At 42.9% G+C, this 24,545-nt stretch overlaps 6 protein-coding genes and 1 long non-coding RNA gene across 11 annotated transcripts; 4 read left to right on the forward strand and 3 right to left on the reverse strand.

Annotated features, from left to right (window-relative positions):
• The first annotated feature begins 511 nt into the window (after positions 1-511).
• Positions 512-2,288, forward strand: LOC132464683 (uncharacterized). Its single transcript, XR_009527324.1, has 2 exons — positions 512-1,057; positions 1,605-2,288. It is a non-coding gene; the product is annotated as an uncharacterized LOC132464683 (long non-coding RNA).
• Positions 2,289-2,655: 367 nt separating this feature from the next.
• LOC132464962 (P2Y purinoceptor 8-like) lies at positions 2,656-4,087 on the reverse strand. Its single transcript, XM_060061596.1, has 2 exons — positions 3,923-4,087; positions 2,656-3,649 (listed from the first exon to the last, which is right to left on the reverse strand). Exon 2 carries the CDS (start codon positions 3,631-3,633, stop codon positions 2,656-2,658), a length of 978 nt encoding a protein of 325 aa, XP_059917579.1. The 5' UTR covers positions 3,634-3,649; positions 3,923-4,087.
• Positions 4,088-5,263: 1,176 nt separating this feature from the next.
• On the forward strand, positions 5,264-9,248 carry hdhd5 (haloacid dehalogenase like hydrolase domain containing 5). The gene is made up of 8 exons (XM_060061208.1): positions 5,264-5,741; positions 6,168-6,371; positions 6,457-6,569; positions 6,777-6,870; positions 6,948-6,981; positions 7,112-7,286; positions 7,775-7,963; positions 8,482-9,248. Exons 1-8 carry the CDS (start codon positions 5,643-5,645, stop codon positions 8,912-8,914), a joined length of 1,341 nt encoding a protein of 446 aa, XP_059917191.1. The 5' UTR covers positions 5,264-5,642; the 3' UTR covers positions 8,915-9,248.
• Positions 9,249-9,366: 118 nt separating this feature from the next.
• On the reverse strand, positions 9,367-12,655 carry LOC132464694 (ras-related protein Rab-19-like). Of its 2 annotated transcripts, none has more exons than XM_060061217.1 (5): positions 12,561-12,655; positions 11,918-12,036; positions 11,106-11,294; positions 10,393-10,576; positions 9,367-10,082 (listed from the first exon to the last, which is right to left on the reverse strand). In XM_060061217.1, exons 2-5 carry the CDS (start codon positions 11,966-11,968, stop codon positions 9,805-9,807), a joined length of 702 nt encoding a protein of 233 aa, XP_059917200.1. In that variant the 5' UTR covers positions 11,969-12,036; positions 12,561-12,655; the 3' UTR covers positions 9,367-9,804. The 2 variants fall into 2 exon arrangements, with proteins under 2 accessions (XP_059917200.1, XP_059917199.1); XM_060061216.1 differs by lacking the exon at positions 12,561-12,655 and adding an exon at positions 12,306-12,369.
• A 198-nt stretch (positions 12,656-12,853) lies between these two features.
• LOC132464692 (coiled-coil domain-containing protein 34-like) lies at positions 12,854-16,886 on the reverse strand. Of its 4 annotated transcripts, none has more exons than XM_060061211.1 (7): positions 16,755-16,886; positions 15,045-15,344; positions 14,617-14,749; positions 14,333-14,440; positions 14,046-14,204; positions 13,697-13,832; positions 12,854-13,481 (listed from the first exon to the last, which is right to left on the reverse strand). In XM_060061211.1, exons 1-7 carry the CDS (start codon positions 16,766-16,768, stop codon positions 13,276-13,278), a joined length of 1,056 nt encoding a protein of 351 aa, XP_059917194.1. In that variant the 5' UTR covers positions 16,769-16,886; the 3' UTR covers positions 12,854-13,275. The 4 variants fall into 4 exon arrangements, with proteins under 4 accessions (XP_059917194.1, XP_059917195.1, XP_059917197.1 ...); XM_060061212.1 differs by lacking the exon at positions 16,755-16,886 and adding an exon at positions 15,711-15,827; XM_060061214.1 differs by lacking the exon at positions 16,755-16,886 and adding an exon at positions 15,528-15,698.
• Positions 16,887-16,889: 3 nt separating this feature from the next.
• Positions 16,890-21,134, forward strand: slc15a5 (solute carrier family 15 member 5). The gene is made up of 9 exons (XM_060061203.1): positions 16,890-17,271; positions 17,614-17,836; positions 17,970-18,139; positions 18,305-18,529; positions 18,918-19,100; positions 19,260-19,448; positions 20,027-20,158; positions 20,308-20,416; positions 20,521-21,134. The coding sequence occupies exons 1-9, from the start codon at positions 16,890-16,892 to the stop codon at positions 20,660-20,662; spliced, it is 1,755 nt and encodes a 584-aa protein (XP_059917186.1). The 3' UTR covers positions 20,663-21,134.
• A 366-nt stretch (positions 21,135-21,500) lies between these two features.
• On the forward strand, positions 21,501-23,125 carry tmem17 (transmembrane protein 17). The gene is made up of 5 exons (XM_060061219.1): positions 21,501-21,713; positions 21,854-21,957; positions 22,110-22,223; positions 22,373-22,516; positions 22,915-23,125. The coding sequence occupies exons 1-5, from the start codon at positions 21,599-21,601 to the stop codon at positions 22,990-22,992; spliced, it is 555 nt and encodes a 184-aa protein (XP_059917202.1). The 5' UTR covers positions 21,501-21,598; the 3' UTR covers positions 22,993-23,125.
• The last annotated feature ends 1,420 nt before the right edge of the window (positions 23,126-24,545 follow it).

Below are 24,545 nucleotides of genomic sequence, written 5' to 3' on the forward strand. Positions count from 1 at the left end.
GGAGATCTGGGCCGCTAGTACAGTCGACTCTGCCAGGCAACAGCACACGACTTCACAGGAGCCATACAAGGGTTTTTGACACAACGTTTTATTTCAGCTGTTGCAGAAACGATGCGATCGGGAAAAGTTCTGACACACACCTGCTGCAAGGCATACAATATATGCTTATACAACAATGTAGACATATGTTAATTTGAGCCCTTAAACAACAAAAATAAATAAAAGAATACAAGAAACAACAACAGACGTAAAAAATATAAATTAATGCATGCATATATTAATGTCTGTTTCCATTCCCAGTTTGTCGTATTAAGGTAATCCTATCATGTACTCAAGTAGAAACTCCATCGAGTCTGTCCCAGGTGTAGCTTGTATTTTGTCGCCCTCTGTGCATGTTCAGATCAACAACAACGATGCCCGCACATGTCCGTATCGATGGGCGGGCCAATAGGCGTAGCCTACGACAACAGCCTGGGACCTCTGATTATTAAACAATCGTTTTGTGGTGATGGGCTACAGAGTGAAAGTCCAGTTGTCCTAAGTTCATTAAATTCCACACGACAGGCCTGAGGGGGGAAATGATCGATTGTGGACCTCTGGTTTCACGTATTGATTGATTGATTGGTTGAACTCTCAGCGTAGAGGCTAATCCTTGTTTTCTTTGCCATTGGCTATTGTTGTGTCCGTCATTACGGGGGTCGAAGGGGGTTGCTGACCTCGCTGGAACACATATTGTCTCAAAAGTAATAAGGAGGTTATAAGCGGATGGCGGCCAAGCATCCTAATGTATAGGCATGCCACATTATATTGATCCCATGAATGAATAATCAATAGTAGACCTATCACATCCTTCTGTTTAGTCCATTTATCACCACAAGCATAAATATATAATTAATTACTATTTGTTGTCAATCTTTTTTTGATAGTTTTTGTGCTGCAGTAGGCCTAAGACGTATCACGGTCCTGCAGCTTCGAACGGTTTCGTTTGTTTGTTGGTTTTTAAAAAGTAGCCTATCGTTACTGAGCTTTTACACTAGACTGAACAACAATGCAAGCGGTAAGAAAAGACTAAATGTATTGTTATTTATCCTTTTATTTTATAATTTTACAATCTATCCTACATTTTATTCGCTGAGCAAGAAGTAGCCTAGACCTAACATGCACATGACCAGACATTGTTTTCAAAGGTTAAAACCTTATATCCTCACGTTTTCAATGAATTGTGATGTAGGATTTTGTGATACATTTTTTGTTTCATTCCTTGAATTTGAGTAGGCCATAGCTATGTGTTTTACCGTCTTTAATTAATCAGAAATATGATCCCTAATTAACTCATCAACACACTGGAGGGGGGTTGTTGTAGGCCAAGTCACAGCTAGTGTTGTTGTATCTCATCAGCCTGAAGGGACTATTGGTTCAGGGGCCACACTCTACCGGTAAGGCATCCTGCCTAAACCCTCACTATAAATCGCTTTGGATGAAAAGGGTCTGCTAAGTATTAAATAGACTTGCTCCCCAAAACCTACCCCTTCCCATGCACCTTGTGTGATCACCTTCTGCCACAATTTAATATATTAATTTGGATTATTTCTCCCTGAGCCCAGAGAGCAAAGAGGGAGGACTTTGAGTTCGGTTTGGCTTTGGTTAAAATGCCGTACTGCTCAGCCAATAAGCAACCAGCCCGGAAAAAGAGAGCGTTAAGGCTGGCTGACGTGCGTAAAAGAAATGTCATCCAGCCAGGCACTCCCACCCATCAGCAGCCCCTTCTAATGCATGGCCTGAGTGTGGAACAATACAGGGCGGTCTACAACACAATCGTGGAGCCCTCGGCCTCAAAGAAGCGGTCTTCAACACCAGAGAACAAGTCCACCGTACTGGGGAGAGACTTGAAGTACAAACTGTGGATGGCGGTGGACCGGCCAAAACTGGAGGAGGTCACGGCTGAAGATGGGCGCATCGAGATCAGAGTGGCGTTCGACCCTCTTCTCCATCGCCCAGACATGCATACAGACTGACTCAACGAAAAATAATGATGTTTGAGGTGCAAACATGTATTGTTTCTTTTTAAATAATCTAGTGTTGGCAAACCAATCCAAACCCTCTCCGTCAATTGCTTTTCACAGGATAGCCTATAATCACCAATAGATTAAGCACAGCCTTACCCACTGGTCAGGCGTATTTATTTGTGTAGTTCTTCAACAGTGTTAAAGCCTAAAGCCAGAACAGACTGTCACAACATAGCACTCTGCCTCTCTTTCAAGAAAGGATTAATATGCTTTACTGCTTGATTTTAAAGTTAAGATATTAACGCTGAATTCAGGTCAATCTTTTTTGTATTCTTCTGATGGTGGAGCTCTCTCATCTCGTTGTGGTTCTCTCTCAACCGCTTCTTTGGTCAATTCCCCGTGACAGCCATTTCCTGCATTCCATGCATTCACGACTTGAAGAATGATTAGGCTACTTAATTGCTGGTAATGAGTCACAAACCACGTTCTAACATTTTTAGCAGAGAAAAAACTAGTCAATAAAAATATTATAAAGGTATGATATTTAAAAGCAGCGTGTCTATTTCACACAGGTGAACATTACATTGCAGGTTATACATTGTGGGGGATATATATATATATATATATATATATATATATATATAGGCAGCTATTCGTGTGTTTTGAAACTAATTTGCTCACGTCCTTTGTCATTCCTCTTCGAGCAAAGTAATAGTCTGACACGGGACAGGTAGAAAGTTGGTCCGATGTAAATGCCGAAGATGGGGCATAACAGGAAAACACACAGGAGTTGACATAGCTCAGGATTCAAATCCCCTTTGAGGTGAAATTGAATGATAGCCAGGAGGGGGACCATCAGCACCAGAGGAGCATACGCCAGTAGCGCTGGCACCATCACGGCCAGAACATTTTTCATAGCCCTCCTCTTTAGTGCTCCGTTGTTTGCGGAACCCCCTCCTGGTCCGCTCTGACGAAGCACACGCACGATGCCCACCAGACAGAGCAGCATGAGCAAGAACAGCAGAGATATGCTGAGGGCCAAGTACATGATCATGGAGTACACCCCGTGGAAATAGGCTAGCAGCGCTGCGGCCAGGGTGACGACCCAGGCACAGGCGCACATGGCGGCGCGGTACTCCCATTTCCCTAGCTGCATGTAGGCCACGGGGCGCGCCACGGCCAGGTAACGCTCCACACACATGAACGTCAACAGCAGCGGGCAGCCCACCGTTTTGAGCATTCTCAGCGCGTCAATCACTGAGTTGAGCTGCTCGGAGAGTAGGCCTATATAGAGGTGTTCGTAGATTTCTAGCGGTAAACAGAAGCAGGCCAGCATGTCCAGGACGGAGAGGTTCAGGGCGAGCACTTCAGAGTGGGACAGTGGCTTCTTGGGACTCAGCAGAATCCACATCAAACCTGCATTAGCAAGAAGGCCTGTCACAAGAAAAAATGACTTGAGTCCTACCCACACCGTTTCGTTCTCTGCGTGACACTGGGTAATTATCACATCAAGGCTACCCATTGCAAAAATGTGCACCCAAAAAGACGCTGCTGCGCCATCGTTAGTGGCAACCAGGGATCCATTGCTGTTGGTTGAGGGAGACGATGCTGTGCTGTTGTTTCCCATTGCTCAAACTGAAAATCTGGAAATTGCACAGAGAGATAATGTGTGACTTTAATGCAAATATTCCAGTGACATAGAAGTCTTTACATTGAAGGACAAGGATATGTCCTGCAAGATTGTAAACAAAATAAACAATTCTTGATATTGTTTCATTTTCATTTATGAAAAGTGTCCCATGCAAAAAAAGGTGCAGTTCAATTTATTTATTTATTCAAAAGTCAAGAGTTGATGTAGTGAACTTTTTTGTTTAAAAAATAATCGAATACTGAAGAAAGGCAAAGCAATTACTAACCTTAGGAGACCTGGAGTGGGTTGACGATTTCAACTGAAAAACACTGCGATGTGTTCTGGATTTTCTCACTATAATGCGTTTTTTATGGCGAAAGAAACCCACCATACCCTCCCATTTTTAGTTTGCATAGACCGCGGATGGACCACTGGCCTTCAGAGCCATGGCTTTATGTAAACATTGCCCATATGGAAGTTTCCCGCCAGACATTGTTTACTTTGCAATTGTTCCGCAGAAATTAGTGGGCAAACTCAAATGTATAACATTTACATTTTTTTTCCAGGAAAGTGTCATTCTAATGAAGGATGACACTTTGTCCTTCGAAATAAGTTTGAATATGGTACATTTGGTCATCCTTATTTGTATGAATATAATACATAGGATGAATGTGGCAGGCTTGTAGGCCTAGTTAAATATAGTCAAAATGTGTGCATGGTTGGGAGGATGAACTTTAAAGGAATCCAAAAACAAACAAACTAAGCCGGACTGGTGTGTGTGTGGGTGTGTGTGTGTGTGTGTGTGTGTGTGTGTGTGTGTGTGTGTGTGTGTGTGTGTGTGTGTGTGTGTGTGTGCCTGCGTGTGTGTGGGTTATGCAAACATACACATAGCAGCCGAATGATTGACAGGACTGGTGGTCAATATCTCCTGGAGCACAATCTTAAAAGGAAAAACATCTGAATCAAAAGTTAGAAGTAAATGAGATGTTTTCTTAATATGAGAGAGTAGTAACAGAGATTGCCACTGAACTGACAGCCACTTAACAGCACCATATCCTGTTCCTCCCTCCCTCACAGGATCAGATGTGAACTGATAAAGTTTCACTAATTGAATCATTGGCACTATTTTTTTTACCAGGACCTGTCTGATATTGTAGGCTCTTTGTTAAGTAAAAGCTTCTTCATAGTCAGTGAAAATGTATTTGTTTCAAACAAAATTGAAACATTTTACAAGTCATCAAATCTCAAGCTACATTGAAAACTAGTGAGAATCATTGAAAACAATTTTATAGGCTAGTTAAAATATTTTTGATGTTGAAATTACGAAAGACATATAGGCCTTCCATGAAAATACTTCTTCATTCACATGAATTTGATCTTGTTGGATCAAAAGAGTACAGAGGAGGATTGACAAAAACACTGTTAGCGGTTCAAGTTTTGTCATTGACTTACTCATTTTAAGTAAATCGAAACCGAACAGTATAATGCGCATGCGTATCACAACATTGTTTTGTCAATGAATGGTTGATAAATAAAATAGAGGGAGCCAACCCCCAGTAGGCCTATCACCATTCCAGGAAAGGATGAGGTCGAGAAACCCGACCGATACATGCAAACTGATGGGTCGACTTCTAATGACACGCAGACATAGTGAGCATTATAGAGTAAATAACATTGCGCAATAATATCCCAGCGAGGTGATTGCGGTCTGTTGCCTCCAGGGACCTATTATAGAAGGTTGCCTCTCTCCGCTTATCCGCGGCCATATTTGACACGTTTCCGTGAATGGAAAGTGGGCGGAGAGTAAATCACAAACAAACTCCCTCTTTTATTTATCTATATATTGTGCGGTGCGTTATTCTTCGAGTTATTATTATTCAATACTTAGCCTAATAGAACCGCCTACAGATGGAGGAGCTATAGTAGCCTAGTTAACGCAAATAAGTTCGCTCTGCAGAAATACTCGGTGTTTACTATTTGTACATAGTTTGTTTAATATTTCAGAAATGCAAAGAATACAATCTTTCAAATTGGGTTGGCAACTTCTTAATTCAGAAGCAAAGCATATAAGCATTTCACCATCATCTCTTCGAAAGTACAGTCATGTGAGTGCAATCATATAATTTGAATTGGGTTAATATTAATCGGTCTATTTGCATAATCACTGTTGTAATGATATGGTTGTCTTTGCATAGTCACAGGTTGTATTGTACCTCATTGTATGGTTAGTAGTAGCCGACTCAATACTTTGTTTGTGAGCAACTTGATTACCGCAACGCCGTTGATCATTAATATTATATTTTGTATTGATGTGTACAGCCTTTAAAGTTGTTGATCGAATAAATTGTAGAACTCTATATCTGTGCCTATTATTCTCGATTATCAAACTTCCTAAGTAAAAACAAAACAAAAACAGGACTAATATTCAAGCCTATGCAAACAATGACATTAAAACTCTAAAAAACTTAGCTTGAGCCATGTCTACTTGCACAGACTAAAACGTCTATAAAGAATATGATTGCTCTCCATAGGGTCCTGGTTCCTTTGGTCTCCTCTTTGACATTGATGGGGTGCTAGTGAGGGGCAGAACCCCCATACCTGGAGCCAAGCAGTGCTTCAGGAACCTAGTGGACCGCAAAGGGAGGTACAAGGTGCCAGTGGTGTTTGTCACCAATGCCGGCAACTGTATGAGGCAAACTAAAGCCGAGCAACTGTCTCATCTTCTGGAAGTAGAGGTGAGTAACATTAACGTTAGCCTAATTCTCCTTACTGCTGTTCTGCAATTGTGTCTGACCTCTGCATACACCGCCGTCTCCTCAGGTCTCAGCAGAGCAGGTCATGCTGTCCCACAGTCCTTTGCGAATGTTCACACAGTTCCACAACATGTGTGTGCTTGTGTCCGGACAGGGTCCCATAAAAGAAGTGGCGGAGAAGTATCCTTTCCTGTTTCTCTTTATCCAATACAAAAAATACCTACTTGTTTTTTTGTATTGTATATATTTATTTTTATAGTGTTGAACTGTTATTCAGGGATGTGCAACCATTTTCGCGCAAGTAAACTACAACGACCTTGTATGAGTAGTATGTTTGTTTAGTGTTTGATATCACCTGTTGTTTGACTTTAAACAACCAAATTCCAGTTTGGGGTTTCAAAATATCATCACTATAGATATGCTGAGAGACGCATGTCCACTTTTGGATGTTGTGGACCACAATAGAAGGCCCAAAGGCTATGTAAGTATACCGGTTTAAATGACCAATGTGTAGTACTTGTAACTTCCAGACCTTGTCTAAGACTACCTATCTTGCAGGTTCCAAAAGACAAAAGTCTACCTCAAATAGATGGTAGGTCTCTTTATTACAGAGTTGAATTAAAACCCGCTCAGATTTGTCAATGTACCTATGCATGATGCATGATACCAAATGCATGATATTTTTATGAATCTCTCTTGCCTTCCTCTGTACGTCACACCAGCGGTCATCCTGTTTGGTGAGCCAATCAGATGGGAGACCAACATCCAGCTCATCATCGATGTCCTTCTGACCAATGGGAAGCCGGGAAATGCCCTGGGTCCTCTGCAGTACCCTCACATCCCAGTCCTAGCCTGCAACATGGACCTCCTGTGGATGGCCGAGGCCAAAAACCCCAGGTAAGCTGACCAGAGGACCCACAAATCCAATCTCCACATTCCTCCTACAGCTTAAGCCTAATCAGTTAACTTAGGAATGTGTCTTGTCACATAAGTATTCATCTTGGATCCAGTCAACCGCAAGGGTCAGAGTTAACGCCTTGTTTTCGTTTTGGTTACATCGATATTCTCCCAGAGAAAACTAATTTGTTCTAATGGATTAAGCTGTCATTTGGGGATTTTAAAACAGTTTTTCTGCATTGGCCCGCCTACTGGTGTTGATTTGAAACCTTTACAGACACTTCTTAACAGCATTCTTTACTCGAGACAAGAGAGGTGGAAACAAATATGTAGTGAAGGCAATGCCCCCCGCACCCAGAATTGAGTCTGCCATGAGACGTTAGATTAAACATCTAACGTCTGACTTTGAGACTGCACAATCACTGATTACCAAGAGGCCATAAGAGAGGCCGTTTTGCATTGATGCCTCTCTGTTGTTATCGATTTAGGTTTGGCCACGGTATGTTCCTGGTATGCCTGGAAAGCGCATACAAGAAGATAACGGGGTATGACCTGCAGTACGAGGCTCTGATTGGTAAGCCCAGCGTGGTGACGTACAACTACGCTGAGCTGCTGGTCAGAACGCAGGCAGAGAGTCTGGGCTGGACGGGGCCAGTGGAGACACTCTATGCTATTGGGTAAGCAGAGACGTCCCCATCCCCCGTTTTTAAACTGGAGATAATAGCCTGCTTGACGCACACCTCCTTCAAGTCAATATCGAAATGTACCGTTTACATTCAAGATGGAAGAGTGATACAAAAATCCATTCCTGCCGAGAGATATGAAGTGTCATGAAACGTGTCAACTTAACCTTGCTCGTCCATCAAATATCACCACTCCAAAGGCTCCGGGGAAACCCAATGTGTTTTAAGACACGGGTATCCAACCTTGAGATGTCTGCATTTAGAATCAAGCATTAACGCTCTTATTGCTAAATGACAAAGAACTACATTATTTGTCAATAGTCATTTTTGCGACCATTATGCTTTCCCTTGCTTTGGTAGACATGGTTATCAACAAAAATAGCTCTATGGCAAATATGGTGTTTTAAGACTAGCTATCAGAATAATTGGGATTAAAGAAAGGCCTGTCTGAGAACAGCCGTTTTCCAACGCCGCAGTTTGAATTTGAATCCCCCCCCCCCTTCCCTTCACAGCGACAACCCAATGGCAGACATATACGGTGCCAACCTGTACAACCGATACCTCCAAGCCTGTCAAAGAGCCCGGACACGGCTTCAGGCCCAAGGCCCCGGGAAGGACGGCAGCGGCGAACCGAAGGAAGCGGCGACGTCCGAGGAACCCCCCGCGATGACCTCCAAGGAGCTGGGAGGCGTGTCCGGGATGTACGGGATAGAGGAGCGCCTCCCGGAGAGTTGCCGCTCCGTACTGGTGTGCACGGGCGTGTACAGCCGGGACCAGCAGGAGCTGCCCCCGGACCCGGACTGCACGGTCACGGAGCAGCGCGTGTTCCACGGCCACAGGGACTTCCGCTTCGACCCCAGCCTCACGCAGCCGTCTTTTCTGGTGCAGGACGTGAGGGAGGCGGTGGAGCTGGTGTTTCAGCAGGAGGGCCGCCCTCTAGAGTGATATCCGGGCGCAGAATCTCTCTATGTCCGGGAGCCAGCCAGGCCGGTCAACCCTCCCTTTTACTGCCAACCTGACCTGTGCCCCCTGGCTGCCGCCCCGAGGCCTTGGGTCTTGCTGTTCTTTTAGATGTTTTATGTAGCACTCATGTTCTGGTGTATGAGCTTCCTCAGGATGGGAAGCCTGGAGCTGTTGAGTCGAGTTTAAAGAAGGTGCAATAGCAACAATGGCCTGCAAATCGTCAATATAGGTCAATATAGCTTACCGGTACATGCATTTTCTATTTTGAGAGTCTAAATGTCTACTATGGCAATAAACTTTTCCATTGTTACTTGGACACATCGTCGTACTTCACGTAGCATTTTATTTTCATTTTAATAAATTGTTGATGGATGTCCTTGCAAAGAAGTGTGTCAATGTGAAAAGTTGGAAGATGGTACATTTGGGAAACGACAGCCATGCTTATGTTCTTTTTAATATTTAAAATACACGGAAAGGAAAGGAAATGATCTGATGAAATGAAAGTAATGAAATGAACAGATATATCATAGCAGTGATACTGTTTCCAAAGCCACTCAAGCAACGTGTTCATCTTGATTTCCCTGAACAAGTTTTTCCCCACAAAAGAACACATACAGTATGTTCATTTAATGTCAATTATAGCGACAAAAGGACCAAATAAAAGCTCTTTTGTTGATAATCTTCAGTATTCCTTAAGTCAGTAAAGGCAATCGTTTCACATACCCATTTCAAATCGCATCTCCATCCCCTGCCCACCCACATTCACACATACAGCCCACATTTGCACTTACTCCCTCCACGGTTCAGAAACGAGCCACTCAACCACACCTCCAGAGACCCACTGCGGTCAGGGCCCTGCAGCCTGCGGTCGCTCAACACCCACACTTCTTCTCCAAAGAATCGCCTCCCACAACGGGACGCGATGAGGTCCCGCCAAGCCCGAACTGCGGAGTCTCCGGGGACAGCTCGTTCGTGATGGGCATGCCGTTCTGCGCCAGCAGTTCGCGGGCCATGAGGATGAAGGCGGCGTCTACGTTCTGGGCCGCCTTGGCCGAGGTCTCCAGCGCGGCCAGCACGCCTTTGTCTTCGGCCAGGGTGCACGCTTCCTCAAACAACACCTGTCTTTCGTCCTGGAGGTCTGACTTGTTACCTGGGAGATAAAGCCAAGCGGGAGACAGAGATGGATTAGAGTGCATCTCTGGTGAGCAAGTACACACAGTTGGGTTCATGAGATCAACATTTTACTTTTATGTCAGAAGAACAAGATTCACTTTATTATTCCCTGTGGGGTAAATCCTCCTCTGCATTTAACCCATCCTAACTTGCTAGGAGCAGTGGACTGCCAGAAACGAACTGCAGTTGTGCTCCTGCTTTGCCCCTTATGGGAAGGGCAGGAGTGTTATCCCGTACGAGATTGAAACATCCCAAAATGTAAGACACCCAATGGGCCTTTTGCTCACCGATGAGTATTACCACCACCCCGGCGGCTCCATAATGTCTGATCTCGTGGATCCAGTGAGGCACAGATTCGAAAGTGGGCCGGCGTGTGATGTCGTAGGCTACCAGCGCCCCATGGGCGCTGCGGTAGTAACTCTGGGTGATGGTGCGGAAACGCTCCTGTCCGGCCGTGTCCCAAACCTGCATCTGAAATGAGAACGAGAACAATGAGACACCTGTTCAACATGCATTGTGATCCTCCGGTTTGTAAGGAGATGGGGTACACTTTATATATATGAAGGTTTGATTTGAGTTGTGCTTGAATGTACATGGTGTTTATTCTTTGTCCACACATCTATCTTGTAAATTCTATTTCGAACTGGGTCACTTTAATCGTCGCTTTTTCCTCTTCCTTTTGTCAACTATACTAATCTATTCTTCACACGCCTAGAAACCTAACACAGCAGTCGGTGTCTGCTGAAAGTAGCTCTTGGCCGCTCCCCATCCTCAGCTTGCATAGTGAATTTTAATAACTGATCATAGCTGCTAGGCTATTTGCTTTAAAGGAGTGAAAACCCAGAGGAGAATCAAAAACTATTTACAATATTATTGCTCCTATTACAGCAGATACTCTTCTCTAAAGAAACAACCTAGAAACATGTGCATCATTGAGGACATGCACGTGTATTCATATTCACATGTGTGCATACCTGTATACACATATAATGTTGCTTACCTTAATCCTTTTGCCATCGATATCTAGAGTACGAACAGTGAAGTCCACACCAATGGTATTTTGCTGGTTCTCTGCAAATATTCCAGACTTGAAACTTTGAACCACGCAAGTCTTGCCCACGTCGGAGTCCCCCACCAGGATGATTTTAAACAGAAAGTCAAAGCTGTCCTCATGGTCCGGCTCTGTGGACTGCATCGTAGGACGAGATGCACACAAGAAGACACCAAGACTTAAATGCAGGGACCAGGCCTTCTCTGGCCTGAAGCAAAAAAAAATAAAAACTGGTTCTATCTTTGTTGTGTCAATACTAAATATGACTATGTGAACAAGCCGCAGTCACGTCACATCCATCGACAGTGTCTGAATAATAATATTCAAACTTTTCCAAATGTTGGAGTTGAGGCCAACCCATTTGAGGTTGAATCTAAGCCAGCGAATGTGACAATATACAGTGAATACGCTTCCGTTGACACAGAAATGCATACAAATATTAAATATAAGAACCACAAAAGAAAACCAAAGTTGTTATGTCCTGTGTGCAGGGGCCTTGCTCTTGTTAATGTTCCCTGACAGAGAAGCAGATATCCTTAAATGTCCCTCCTAACGTCCTCTTGACATATTTCCAACTGTTCACAGTTATTCCAAAGAACTGGATCCATTGTCGTCAATCTTCCTTCCATTAACTTTACAAATAGTCCATTGTGTTGATTAACACAGCCGTTTATGGCAGAAAAAAAAAAAGGTTACTGTGTCCTCTTGCTTCACCTGCCCTCTGTTTCCTTCCAAAAGTAAAATAAGACACGCCTCCCTACCTGTGTGCTTACACTCGATATCCAACGGCCGGCCCACCTGCACCACTGCATCTTGGAACAGGAAGTTCCAACACAGGGCCCTCCTTAAGGAACAAACGACTGGAGAAGGCACGCTTAAACTGCAAACGCTTAAAAGGGTTAGAAATGATAGACTCTGTGCAAAGACCACACCCGTGCTGCTGATCTTACATCGTTCCCAATAGTGGTGTTCATCTACAAATGTTTATTTTGTGAGGTGCGTTATTGGAGCCATTAAAAGTGTCATTTTTACAATGTGCTAATGCTCCTTCATTCTCTAGACTAGTAACTGTAGGATTGTATGCTGTTTACTCAGAGTGGTACAAGGCTCACAACATAGACATCCTTTGATAAACAACTTTAACCACACCTTGTACGCCTGAAGTGCTTGTAACTAAATGTAAACATGACGCCGTGGTCTCACCAGCGGTCCTTTGCACTCTAGAGAAAGGTTAAATAAATGACACTCTCTTAAGATCAACCAAGTGTGCGACCATGCATGCCATTAATAATATGCATAGCTGTGGACAACAAACTAAGTATCATTTATAAAACTTACAGGCAAATTAACTTTTTTTTTTTACAAAAGTTACATCTATAAATAAATCAATCAAGTTATATTTACCAGTCAGCCTTCATTGAATGACTTTGGTTATGGATGTGCACAGGGCAAGAAGTAGAACGACACTGAATGTTAGAGGCCCCCGCGTCTTGCCCCGCCATCGCCCACATGCACTGTTGTGTCGTCATCTCAGCCCACAAAAGAACAAGTCACAGCAGGAGACAAAGCCCTGCCTGAGTGTGTGGGCCATGCACTGGGTCTGCCCCATCTCTTTGCTTTGACCCAGACGCCAGCTCCCTTCGTTTGTGGGTGAGAGTGGGCACTGCCAACATAAAGGCTGTGGTTTAAAAGCACGCACATCGAAGTACAAACAGGATTTATTGTCTTAATCCAAAGGATCAAAGTACAACAAAAGTGATTTCATGTGTTTATAAAGTCTATAAAATCTAGACTGGATGTTATCACACATGTCCTATCAGTCAACACACATTGACACTTATTATGGAAACAGCATAAAAGCTGTCACACTCCATTATCCAATATACATACAACGCAAATGTCTCAACTAGGCGAAAGTGGAACACACACATTTGGAAACCGGCAAATCATTAACAAGGCCTTACAGTGTATACAACCGCTCAAACTATTTAACCTTGATCCAAGAAGGCTTCATTAGAGCTGGTACATTATTAACCATCCTCTGGCCACGATCGCCATGTCGTTGATACTTGATAGGGCCGCCCTGTGCGCTGTAGATTGAGGCTGTCTGCATGTCTGTCTACCTCTTCTGCAGCAGCTGTGTCCCACTAGCACCATTTCTTAGCCTTGATCTGGTGGCGCTGGAGCTGAGGCGCTTTGTGGGCTGGCTGTGGGGTCTCCGTTGAGAGGTGTTCTTGGCGGGAGGCTCTGGCGGTGGGGCGTGTATTGGCTTCCATGGGACTGGGTTGTAGAAGCTGGGAGGGGGGTAGCCTTTGTCATACGGACCTGGAGGCACAAAATAAAAACACACTTTAGGAAACTGTCCTTGGACAGGCACGTGGGTATTAATGGTAGTAGCCCAATCACAAACATCAGAACATGCGTTTAATAAAAAGCACATAAATGTTCAGGCTAGTACATCTACATCAGGAATGAGAGTTTGTTTTAAAAGAACACAGATCACGCTGCGTGCGTGCGTGCTCCTAGGAGGTCAGTCTCACTCTTTGGATGAAATGGTGACTTGGTGTTTGGACTGGCTCTGGTTTTCGCATTAGAAGTGGCCAGCCACTGTTGAAAGCGCTCCTCGGCTGCCTGTCGCTGCTCTCTCTCCTGCTCCTCTCTCCTGTCAGCCTCCTCCTGCCACAACAACGTTGACATTTCATTACATGAATTGCCAAGATAACAGTGCTGTGACATCCAGATGCCACATCAAATCATCAGTGACTCAGCTTCAAATGAAGAAGAAGAATAATACAAAACAAATAATGCCCGGGCTCCCCAGACGTGGAGTAGGTTAAGAAGATGGACGGATGGGTGACAATTGAGGGGGAAAAAAACTAAATGAATTACTTTGTCCTTATTTTGCTTCTGCAGTTTCTCTTGGTTTTTCCTCCGTAGCCACTTTTTATATTGTTCCTGAGCTCTGCGTTCGATCTCGCTCTCTTTGGCTTTCTCCTTTTCCAGCTTATCCTCCTCAGCGCTCTGCTTTAGCTCTTTCTCCTGCTTCTCCTGTGGGGAACACAGAACATTTTCGGTGATGACTGCAGAAATGCACTAGATCATCACTATAAGTAAATGTGATACAAAGGCAAACACTTCAACCCCCTTTGGTTCGGGGGTAGAGTGAGTGTCCTTACCCGCTCTCTCTTTGACCTCAGCCATTCTTGGATCTTCTCCTCCACCACAATTTTCTTTTGTTCCTGTGCCCTCTCCTGTTGTTCTATTTTCTCCTGCAGTAAGCGTTCCTAATGCAAGGAATGGGAATAATGTCTTTCACTGTCATTTGGAGCACATTCCCAAACTGTCCGCATGACTAGACAATTTCAAAGTATCGATCAATACATGTTAACTTTGCAGCATAGTTCAACAGCATACACCACAGAAAGAAAAACATTCTGCAAAACAATAATGAGCGACTTACCTCCTCTGTTTTCTTTTCTAATTGGAGACGGTCTTTTCTAGCTTTGTCCAACAGCCACACCTCCCAGGCATTGAGCCGAGGCGAGACTGCACTTTCCACAGTTATCTTTCCCTGTGCTTTTGGCAACTCACATCTGAAACATATACAGACACAACAATGAATGACGATAATGACAAATAATGTTTTTGCTACAGATGCTGTTTCTGTTGACAAGGCCACTAGTCAGTCACACTTGATTCAAGCATAGCGCTTGGATACTGACCTGTTCTTTTATAAGCTTAGGGCAAGTGGTTTCCATTTCTATACTACAGCCCTTTACAGTACTCCAGATGCACATTTTATTAGTGCTTTTTGTTTTTTTTAAAGCTCAAATGCATTCTGCCGAGTCTGACGCTACAATAAAGTGAATTACAATGTGTTGAAAATACCTGACAGGTGAACTGGCACGTCTAGGGATTTCCCACTGCGTGGGTGAGGTATCTGTTCGCTGTGGATGCTCAGTTTCTGAATCCAAGTCTTCATCACTATCAAAGCTGTCATGGTAGATTGGTGAGAGGAGGGAGTACGTATCGTCTTCCGATAACACATCCGATCCACTTAAGACCTCCGCAGTTTTGGATACGTTGTCTCTTTTGTTTTTGTTCTTTCGAGGGGTTGAACTGAAACCCTTTGAGGCAGAGGAGGGGGATCTTGGCATCACACCTGCAGACATTGCAAGCTGAATATAGCTGCAAACCAATGAACAAAGCAGACATGAATGAAATACATTAGTTATAACAGTTACTTGCAAAGCTCGAAACGTAAACACCATTGCAGATATGTTTGTTAAATAAAGCACACAGCAGCAAACATAAACTGTTTTAATTGAGTTAAATGCTATTAAAAACTTAACTTGAACTAATCTTGTATACCATAGCTTTCCTGCGAGGGTAAATAGAATAGACTTAGCATCTTAGCTCCGTTAGCTAGCACCAAGTTTACCAAACGCGTCTTGAGTTGATCAATGTCGAATGCTTTGAAGCAACATAAAACGCAAATGTGAACATTGCTTTGAAGTCATCTCTTGAAAAGTCCTCTTTTACATAAGTTCTTACCAATTCACACGTGGAACTTCGGCCCTCTCAGAAGCGACATAAACAACTGTAAAGTTAGGTCTCCCACAATACAACACGCCCCTACGCGCAAACCGACGCTGGTTCCGTTTCCATAGTGATTCAAACGGACTCCATCACGGGGAGTGCGGAGCCCGTGACCTGCTGCAGGCCGGCTGCACTCGGTAATGGATCGAATGAAAGTGTTTATTTCTGGTCCTTATGTTATTGGCCTTTAGAAGCCATTATGTGTCTACCAGATTGTGATGATTCAAAGTAAAATATGGTCCAACCCGACTGGATATTGGTAATGCCTTGAACAGCCATTAATTGTAATTTTATTTTATTAGTAGACCGCATTTAATGCTTACATTATTGTTAACAAAATATGTGTTAACACCTATTAATTCTGATGGTGTATATTCACATACAAATTATATCAAACTGAAAACGTTGATATAGGACCTAAACATAAATTTATTTAATTTTTTGCTTTAATTATGCTCAGCAATGACTTCAACAACAATGAGTTTCCCAGAATTTGAATTGCAAATACGTGAATACCATCTGGTATGTATTCCTGGCAAGTTATCCAACAGTTGAACTGTAACAAAAACTTCACATTGTCAACCTAATGAGCAGCACTTCTTCGAGGTCAAGTCAAAATGAGATGTTAAACTGGAAGATCACTCTCACAAAGTGGTGTAACATATTCTTGGTTAGTGTAATCACATCTGAAGTGGGAGGCCAACATTTTGCGTATTATCCCTTTCTTTGGTTAAACAATGTATTTCCAAATATATATAATTTTAGAATTTTTACTGATTGAGTTTAGAATAAAAAGTATAGAAAATAAAAACCTTGAAGTATGTTTATTTATATGGTTTCTAATCACAATACTATTAGCATCTCAAATAATTTTTCATTGGCCATAGGTCTAACTCCACACAATAAAGCTACACAGAATGATGACACCTTGAACGTGCAGAACACAGATGGAGGTCTCAGTTCAATTGTCAGCTCCCCTTCCAAAGCATTAACAGTCACCTGTGGAATTCCATTCCGGGGTGCCTCAGTCAGTGTGTCATCAGCTAGAGCTCCCGTTCCGATCCCTGTCCGTATTCCACCCACTGAGCAGAACTCGTAACGGCCAAGCCCAGCGCTCCTCACCACCCAGAGGGCATGGTGGCAGGAGACCAGCCGCAGGGGCTGCCAACGGGTAGCAAGAACCAGCACCAGCGACGGCTCTCCAAAACCCCCCATCAGGGGGACTGGAGACCCATCCGGGACCGCAACACAAGGCGGAAGTCCGGCAAAAAGCTCCAGGCTATCATCTGCATTCTTCTCGTGGAGCTCTGCGAGAGGTTCTCCTTTTTTGGCATCGTCTGCAATATGATGATCTTCTGCACGGTGAAGTTGGGCTATGGGAACTACCTGGCTGCAACGGTGAACCTGTGCTTCGTAGGGGTCAGCACCCTCACCCCGGTCCTGGTCGGCTGGTTCGCAGAAACCTACCTGGGGAGGACTAAGGTGCTCTACTTCTGTGCCTTCCTTCATTTCTTTGGTCAGTGGTCATATTTTAAATTGTCAAATACAGTATATTTTTTCAACTGGCATTGCATCATTGGAAAGTGTTTAATATGCTTCTTGATAGTTAGAATTGACCCTATTAATCAACCTGGATTTAGTGATTTCCTTTCTCGAATTTCCCATATGAATTGATTACAGTCCATGTTATTTTAAGAATAACAATTCTTACTTGGTTGACTGTTCACCATGTCACTCATTTGAAAATGGGAAAATCAGTGGGAATTGTAGTCAACAGACCATCAACTGTCCCAAAGTGTTTAGATGTCTGTAAATAACCAATGTGGCCCGACTTGGCCTGTGCCCCTGTGCTCTCTAGGAACAGCCATGCTGCCTGTTGTGGCATTCCCCTTTGAAGACTTCTACATTGACACCCACCACATGACCCACCAACTGAACCGACGGGAGCAGCAGATCCTATTCTACACAGGCCTCCTGGCCGCTGCCCTGGGCATCGGGGGAATCCGGGCCATCCTTTGCCCGATGGGGGCCTACAGTCTGCAGGGATACAATCAACACCAGCTTCTGTCCTTCTTTAACTGGTTGGTTTGGCTGCCCTTGGCACAAAAAAAATTACCATTTGTAACTATTCACTATTTGTGTGCCTTTTTCAAATTACGTACTAACTATTGATTTTATACCTCACAATCATCATTTGTACATTGTTTTTTTTAGGTTCTACTGGCTGGTCAACTTGAATTCCACCATTGTATTTCTGGCCATCGCCTACATACAGCAGTCCGTCGGTCAGAATTTGGGATTCCTCATCCCCTTCACCTCTGTGCTGCTGGCCCTGATCGCCATCCACATGATACGTAACAACCTCACCTTTAAGCCAAAGAAAGGTACGACACTGGCTGAAAGAGAAATAAACACATATGCATCCAGCACATATTTGTGTCTGCATACCAGCTTACAGGCTCACCAATGCATACATACATGTACAGCACGTGAATCAAAAAGCAGGGATCACAACAAACAATGAATCCGTTGCTTTGTTTCTCTCACAGGGGGTTCACTCCTGACCACATTTGGAGTTTTTCTCAACTCTGTTAAAATGTGCTGCCTTCATTCTCGACACCTGAGTGGAGATGTCACGTCCTGGCTCGACCGGGCAAAGGAGAACAATGGGGGACGCTACAGCGAGACCCATGTGGAGAACGTCAAAGTGCTGGCCAGGCTCTTCCCTCTTTACAGCCTGCAGCTGCTGTACAGAGCCTGCATCACACAGGCAGGTCCATGGGATCACGTCAAGGCTTCCTTTGTACTCTGTAGTAATTGTAGTTTTGTACAATAAGCAACTGTCTACTATCTTGATCTACTTTGGTGTACTTGATGTTTCTGTTGTATATATTTTCTATATATAAATATATATTTTTATTTCATTTATTATTATTATTATTATTTTCCTATTTACAGCTTTGCAATCGTTTTTTGAATTCCTTTAACTGTCCTGTAATTGATCTCCTTAGTTGCCCTTCTGCTAATGAATTACATCTTATCTTATTTTCCTCTTTCATTGTGATTTGACTATTAATTTACAGGAATTCAAATGTTTATTGAATACTTTTTAAAATTCGATACAGTAAATATGTATTATTTTATACATTGCCTTGCAGATAGCTTCAGGCTATTACATCCAAACCATGCACTCCAACCTCCACCATAAAGACTTCCTTTTGCCCATCGGTCTCATGAACGTCATCAGTATTCTGCCTCTGCTGCTCCTGGCCCCACTCATAGAGTGTGTCACTACCTGTTACCTCTCTGCGGAGAAGGTTCCCCTGGCTCCTGTCAAAGTCATCAGTAGGCACCTCGTAAATCCCTTCATATCTACACTAACAAATAACGATTTTCTTTCAAAACCTTGTTCTGGTATTTCTCATTCTTTTCTGGGAGTCCAACCCATCTATTGCTGAGTATTCCCTCCTCCCAGTCCCACCCCTCTCCTGTCTCTCGCTGCAGCCCTGGGCCATGGGTGTGCAGCCTTGTCCATGCTGGTGGCAGGTCTGAGTGAGCTGCACAGAAAGGCCTACCCCCTGCTGGAGCAGACTCTCTCAGGCAAGGTCTTGTTGGTTTCATCCATGCCTTGTTTCCAGCTGGCTCCTCAGTACATCCTGCTCGGCCTGGCGGAGGCGCTCGTCACCCCGGCTTGTGAGTAGAACCACCTTCAAGAGGGAAAGAGACTGGATCAGATTCCTTTTTTCAATGTGAATATGGTCATGTCTCTGTTTATTGATACTTGTATAGTAGTGTATGGACCTATCTAGGTGTTTTGTTTTTATTTAATACCCTATAGTTTTCCACAGTGATGCACTCAGTTATTTATTTATGCAATCTTAACAGTACAGATTGTATTGTTAAGATGTAATACCTTATAGGTTTCCACAGGGATGCACACAGTTATTTATGCTATCTTAACAGTACAGATTGTGGTATTGTTTATTATTCTTTACCAATTTCTTATTGAGTTAGTTTGTAACTCTTGTTTTTTGTTTGTGCATTTTCCTCACTGTATCCTTTAGGTTTTAGTTTGTCATTCTGCTATTTTTGCAGCACATCAAAGTTGTAATGTTCTGTCATCCCTGGTAAAAACTTCTGCATTTCTAGCCCGTTGCTAATAATTGTTAATGCCTGCATTATAATTAAGACATAGACAGGCATTAGGCTAGCAAAAACTACTAGAGGGTCTGACTGCTTCCCCACTCTTTTCATCACCCAATAATTGGCAGGTACTCTTATATCTTTTCAACTGACTCCTAGTCACATCAGAGGGATCTCCCTGCACTTCCTAACTCTGTCCTATGGAGGGGGCTGTTTCCTGGGGGCACTCATCACGCAGCTGTTGTATTTTATTTCAGGGGGTAAAGTAAAAATTTATTATTTACTAAATTATTCAAGAATATAAATTGTGGACTATTACAAAAATAATGTATCAATGAAATTCACAAAACGATGGATGTTGCCAAAAATAATTAATAGCTCTCTTTAAATCATGTGGACTCAATTCTAGGGAACTTCTACCCATCTTTACCCCATGAAGGAAATCTAGAAAGGTTTTTCTTCTCCTTGGCCACATTAATGGCCATAAATGCCCTGGTGTTCTGGAAGATATCCTACAGGTATATCACACCACCTGATACCAATTCAGCTAGAACTAAACTGGTCCAGTTCCAATGATGAGCTAAGTCCTGTATGCTTTTCTGTTTATTTTTGTCCACCGAAGGTACATAGACTTGAGTGTCCAGGGCAGGGCACTGACAGTCAGCCCGCTGGCTGAGAAGTTGCTGCGCTACAAGGCCTGTCTGAGGTTTTATGACACCGTGGAGCACTCCTACGCAAACGCTTCCATTGAATCCATCTTGTGAATCATGAATTCTCTATGGTTATGTAGTGCGGGCGCTACAGAACCCTATAGCTCAACTAGTTGTTTGACATGTTTTGTTGAAATTGTACTTTGAACATTTAGGGAGACTTGATACTAAACCTTTTTTGGGGGGGATAAAGGTGTGATTTCAATTATGGAACTGTGTTACTTTGAGTCAGCCCAGGAGACTGCCATACTGATACAGAGAAACTGGGAGGATATTCAAGGGGGAATCAAAGAGACAGAGGCTAGTAAGATTGTTAATAGTTCTACAGTGGTGGGATGACAGCAGAACAAGGAAAAAGAGAGTACAACAGCAATGCAAAGCTAATGCACAAGACCAAAAAAGCAAAAGTCTATGTTTAAGATACATCTGTTGCTGTTCTGTTATATTGTATATTGTTATATTGTTCAAGTAAATTATTTATGACATTATTTATGTTAAGCTTTCAATAAACGAACCTAACTTATTCTGTCAATGCCTCATCTATATTGGTATATTTGTATGGTTGTATTTTTACCTATTTTAATTGTATATATGAAGGCCTATGCTACATTGTGTATGCAATTATAATACCACAATTATTAATGAATAGAGACAGAGAACTTAATTAATACATTCCTAACTCTACCAAGTCTACGTGAAGGTTGACCTTTACAGTACATTCCAATATTGGTGAGCAACTATCATGGCACCTGGAAATAGTTATAGCATCGGCTGGCAGCCTACATTTTTAAAGCATAATTTGAGACGAGCAAAACGCTTCAGATTTTGCTTATGTTCACCCGTTTAGGCACACGCCAAGGAGCGGAAAAATGTGACATGCGAGATTTCAAAGAATAACGCGAGATGTATGTCGTCACCTAGAAACAGTGCAAGTGTTTGTTTTTTGTCTGGATACCACCGATGCTACCATTTCGTATAGCATCGTGCTAGATGGATTTACCGCATCCCATCAGGAAACGTTTAGAAGATTTCTCCCGAAGCGTGTTTAGTGATCCAAGCAGGACTGAGCTAACCCCCGAAGACCATGGCACATTATTGGAGCCCAGTGAGTGAAATTTGAGTTGTTATGCGCTAACACACATTCACTGCCCTCCTTAAAACATGTAACAGTTAGTGTGCCCGGAAAGTAACATAAGCGTACTGACCTATTATTCTATTATTTGTTTGGGTTTTGGTTATTCCAAGGCAAACAAGTCGTATCGAGTCTACCACTCCAGATGTCTCTGTTCTTCAACATGTGTTTCTTCCCCTTGTGGTGGATCTGTGAAGTTGTGATGCTTCAGCTTAAGGTAAACAAACACGATTATTTCCGATCCACAATAAAATGTGTATGCTTACTAACATCAAAAATAAAGTTGGTCATGTATAAATATGTATTCTGTCCCTGTTACGTAAAGCTGTAAGCTGCCTTTGTTTTGAAGTGATTGCATTTTCTTTCCAGTATTCTGCCCTTCCAGACTACTACAAGTTCATACTCGTCACTGTCATTGTTGTGATGACTGTGATAGAGGCTATACGACTCTATCTAGGCTATGCCGGGAATCTACAAGAAAAGGTAAAACAAACTAATCTCATACGTTGGCTCTGAAGTGATCTAGGAATGTGATTTGGTTGTCCTAATATTTTAGAATATAGAGACAACGGTTTGCGTTACTTGGCTTATTTCTCATTTAATATCCCTGGTTCTTTCCCTACCTTCTTTAGGTTCCAGAGCTGGCAGGTTTCTGGCTGCTGAGTATCTTGCTGCAGTTTCCATTGATCCTCTTCCTGCTTTTCAATGAGTCCATTATTATTCAGCCCCTGGAAAGAGGGGTTCACATAGTCCTTAGCCTCTTTCTCCTCACACAGGTAAGATTGCATGGCTCTTAAGATTGTATGATAGCAATAGTAATCCTTTCCTTGTAGAATTTCAGAAATATTTTACACATCATGTACTTTAATCTTTAATGTTATTTGATTAAGAATGTTGGTTTATTTGTTAATTTCTTTGAAATGGAATAATAACTGATTCAGCAGAAGACCCGAAACATGAATCACAATTACATTTAAATTAATCTTTCATAGTGGGGGTGTAGGAGAGTGTATTAGCTAGCTAGGGTGTTGGACTCCCAGCCTAAAGGTACTGGGTTTGATCCCCCAATTAGATGTGTGTAAGCTCAACATAAGTAAATACTAGTTGTTCTCTTTCTCAGTACTTCTCACCAATGCATTACATTGGGGATCCTCTTTCTGTTGTCCCCCCACAGGCTGTGTCTGGCTTTTCAGCGCTGCGCGAGATGGTCAGACACACAGAGAGCCAGTTCCACCTGCGTCAGTTTGACTAAATGCTAACATTTTTAACCATTATCGAATGGAAAAAGCACAATACATGGCAGTAATTATTATTAATTGTGTTCCACAAAATCTGATGTCAAAGAACAGTGTTATTTGCTTTTAAAAATATATTTTTATATTGAAGTTTGTGGTGTGCATTTGTTTGTGGGCCGCTGGGTTGGGGGGGAAACACAGTGGCGGTTATAACAACAGCAATAGCCTGCTCATGCAGGTAATGCTCACTATTTGGGTGACCTTGGGTGTCTTGAAAGGCGCCTCTAAATTAAATGTATTATTAGTATTATTATTATTATGTCTGCATAAAACGTCCTGTGTTGGGTTACAAATAATACTTTGAATATCGTTGGGCAGATCATTGAGATTGGGCATGCCTTCATTAAAACATCATCAAAATCATTATTATTATATTACAGGTTAGGTATCTACCTGTATATGAATATCGTACCAATACGACATCACAGGCATTACATAAGTAGCAACTTCATTTTCCAGTGTTCCACCTTTAAGTTATTTGTTTAAATTCTATGAACAGCACTTTCTATCCACGTGTAAACAGTGACATTACAAGAATTAAAAAACCAAAAGTTCAATATGTGGGGGACGTGTTGGGTCTATTGTCTTCCCCACGCCACCCGTGCACTTTGGGGAGTGGCAGGAAGGAACAGAACCTCTCGATGTCTGGAGCGGTCAAGCTGCCCTGTCTCCTGCCCCACTGTGAAAGAATATTCTGTGAGTGCAGCAGCCGGGCTTCTGTTGCCTGTAGAGAGTCGGCGTCACGCCAGGGAGACGATGGCTGATGAAGCCTGGATTTCCATACACTGAGGGTGGAAAAGCTTCTGTCGTACACGAGCCGTTGGCCAATTGGGTCTGTCACACATAAAAAAAGGTACTAATCACCAAAGTTATTGCTTCTTCAGCAACACTGGGTTACACCCAGATCCTATTATTTCTGATCTTCCCTGATGACTCAGTGGCTAGTGAGGCTCTCCCGGTCCCTGTTCACTAAGCCCACCGGCCCGTACCCCATTGGCCGCCGTTAGGGTGGCTGAAAGGTTCAGAAAATATAATTAAAAAAAACAAGTTGTAGACAGACAGCATTTGTAAAGCCATGCAAATATATAAAGATAGATACATAAATCAAATATATCTAAATTTGCTACATTCAGTTCTATATTAATGATGAGACGCCTATTTCATGAAGTTTGGCCATCTTCTGTACGGTTTTAATAAGTAATGGAAATGTCACCTTTTGAGGGAAAGACTCTGTGATTGTATGGGGGAGAATAGGTGATATTTGTCAAAGGGGAGATGAAGGATGAGTGATCCTCAGCTGGCAGGTTCTGCACCGCCACCCTGTTGTGCTGGGAGACCCACGGCTCGTTGCCTCTGATGGACAGTATTTCTGGAACCACCTTGAACTGGATGCCAGCGTGAGGCCTGCCACAGACACACAATCCCCTTCAGGCAGCGCTTTCTAAGTCCAGAGTTGCTCTTCTGTACCATGATCAATTCTGAGCTTTCATTAGTACTAACAATTTGTTCA

This window comes from Gadus macrocephalus, chromosome 9 (assembly GCF_031168955.1).
Source record: "Gadus macrocephalus chromosome 9, ASM3116895v1".
NCBI lineage: Eukaryota > Metazoa > Chordata > Actinopteri > Gadiformes > Gadidae > Gadus > Gadus macrocephalus.

What these genes read in the sequence shown, in the direction of transcription:
- LOC132464692 (XM_060061211.1), bottom strand. An exon ending in TGAGGTCAAAGAGAGAGCGG is followed by an intron (nt 14,205 to 14,332) that starts GTAAGGACACTC and finishes TGTTCCCCACAG; the next exon opens with GAGAAGCAGGAGAAAGAGCT. An exon ending in GTCACCATTTCATCCAAAGA is followed by an intron (nt 13,482 to 13,696) that starts GTGAGACTGACC and finishes TTGTGCCTCCAG; the next exon opens with GTCCGTATGACAAAGGCTAC.
- LOC132464694 (XM_060061217.1), bottom strand. Translation starts at nt 11,968, where the DNA reads ATGCAGTGGTGCAGGTGGGCCGGCCGTTGGATATCGAGTGTAAGCACA. An exon ending in TATCGAGTGTAAGCACACAG is followed by an intron (nt 11,295 to 11,917) that starts GTAGGGAGGCGT and finishes CCTACGATGCAG; the next exon opens with TCCACAGAGCCGGACCATGA. An exon ending in GGTGGTGGTAATACTCATCG is followed by an intron (nt 10,083 to 10,392) that starts GTGAGCAAAAGG and finishes TTTATCTCCCAG; the next exon opens with GTAACAAGTCAGACCTCCAG.
- slc15a5 (XM_060061203.1), top strand. Translation starts at nt 16,890, where the DNA reads ATGGTGGCAGGAGACCAGCCGCAGGGGCTGCCAACGGGTAGCAAGAAC. An exon ending in CTTCTGTCCTTCTTTAACTG is followed by an intron (nt 17,837 to 17,969) that starts GTTGGTTTGGCT and finishes TGTTTTTTTTAG; the next exon opens with GTTCTACTGGCTGGTCAACT. An exon ending in AGCCTGCATCACACAGGCAG is followed by an intron (nt 18,530 to 18,917) that starts GTCCATGGGATC and finishes CCTTGCAGATAG; the next exon opens with CTTCAGGCTATTACATCCAA.
- LOC132464962 (XM_060061596.1), bottom strand. Translation starts at nt 3,633, where the DNA reads ATGGGAAACAACAGCACAGCATCGTCTCCCTCAACCAACAGCAATGGA.
- hdhd5 (XM_060061208.1), top strand. Translation starts at nt 5,643, where the DNA reads ATGCAAAGAATACAATCTTTCAAATTGGGTTGGCAACTTCTTAATTCA. An exon ending in AAGTCTACCTCAAATAGATG is followed by an intron (nt 6,982 to 7,111) that starts GTAGGTCTCTTT and finishes ACGTCACACCAG; the next exon opens with CGGTCATCCTGTTTGGTGAG. An exon ending in GAGACACTCTATGCTATTGG is followed by an intron (nt 7,964 to 8,481) that starts GTAAGCAGAGAC and finishes TTCCCTTCACAG; the next exon opens with CGACAACCCAATGGCAGACA.
- tmem17 (XM_060061219.1), top strand. Translation starts at nt 21,599, where the DNA reads ATGGATTTACCGCATCCCATCAGGAAACGTTTAGAAGATTTCTCCCGA. An exon ending in TTGTGATGCTTCAGCTTAAG is followed by an intron (nt 21,958 to 22,109) that starts GTAAACAAACAC and finishes TTTTCTTTCCAG; the next exon opens with TATTCTGCCCTTCCAGACTA. An exon ending in GCCTCTTTCTCCTCACACAG is followed by an intron (nt 22,517 to 22,914) that starts GTAAGATTGCAT and finishes GTCCCCCCACAG; the next exon opens with GCTGTGTCTGGCTTTTCAGC.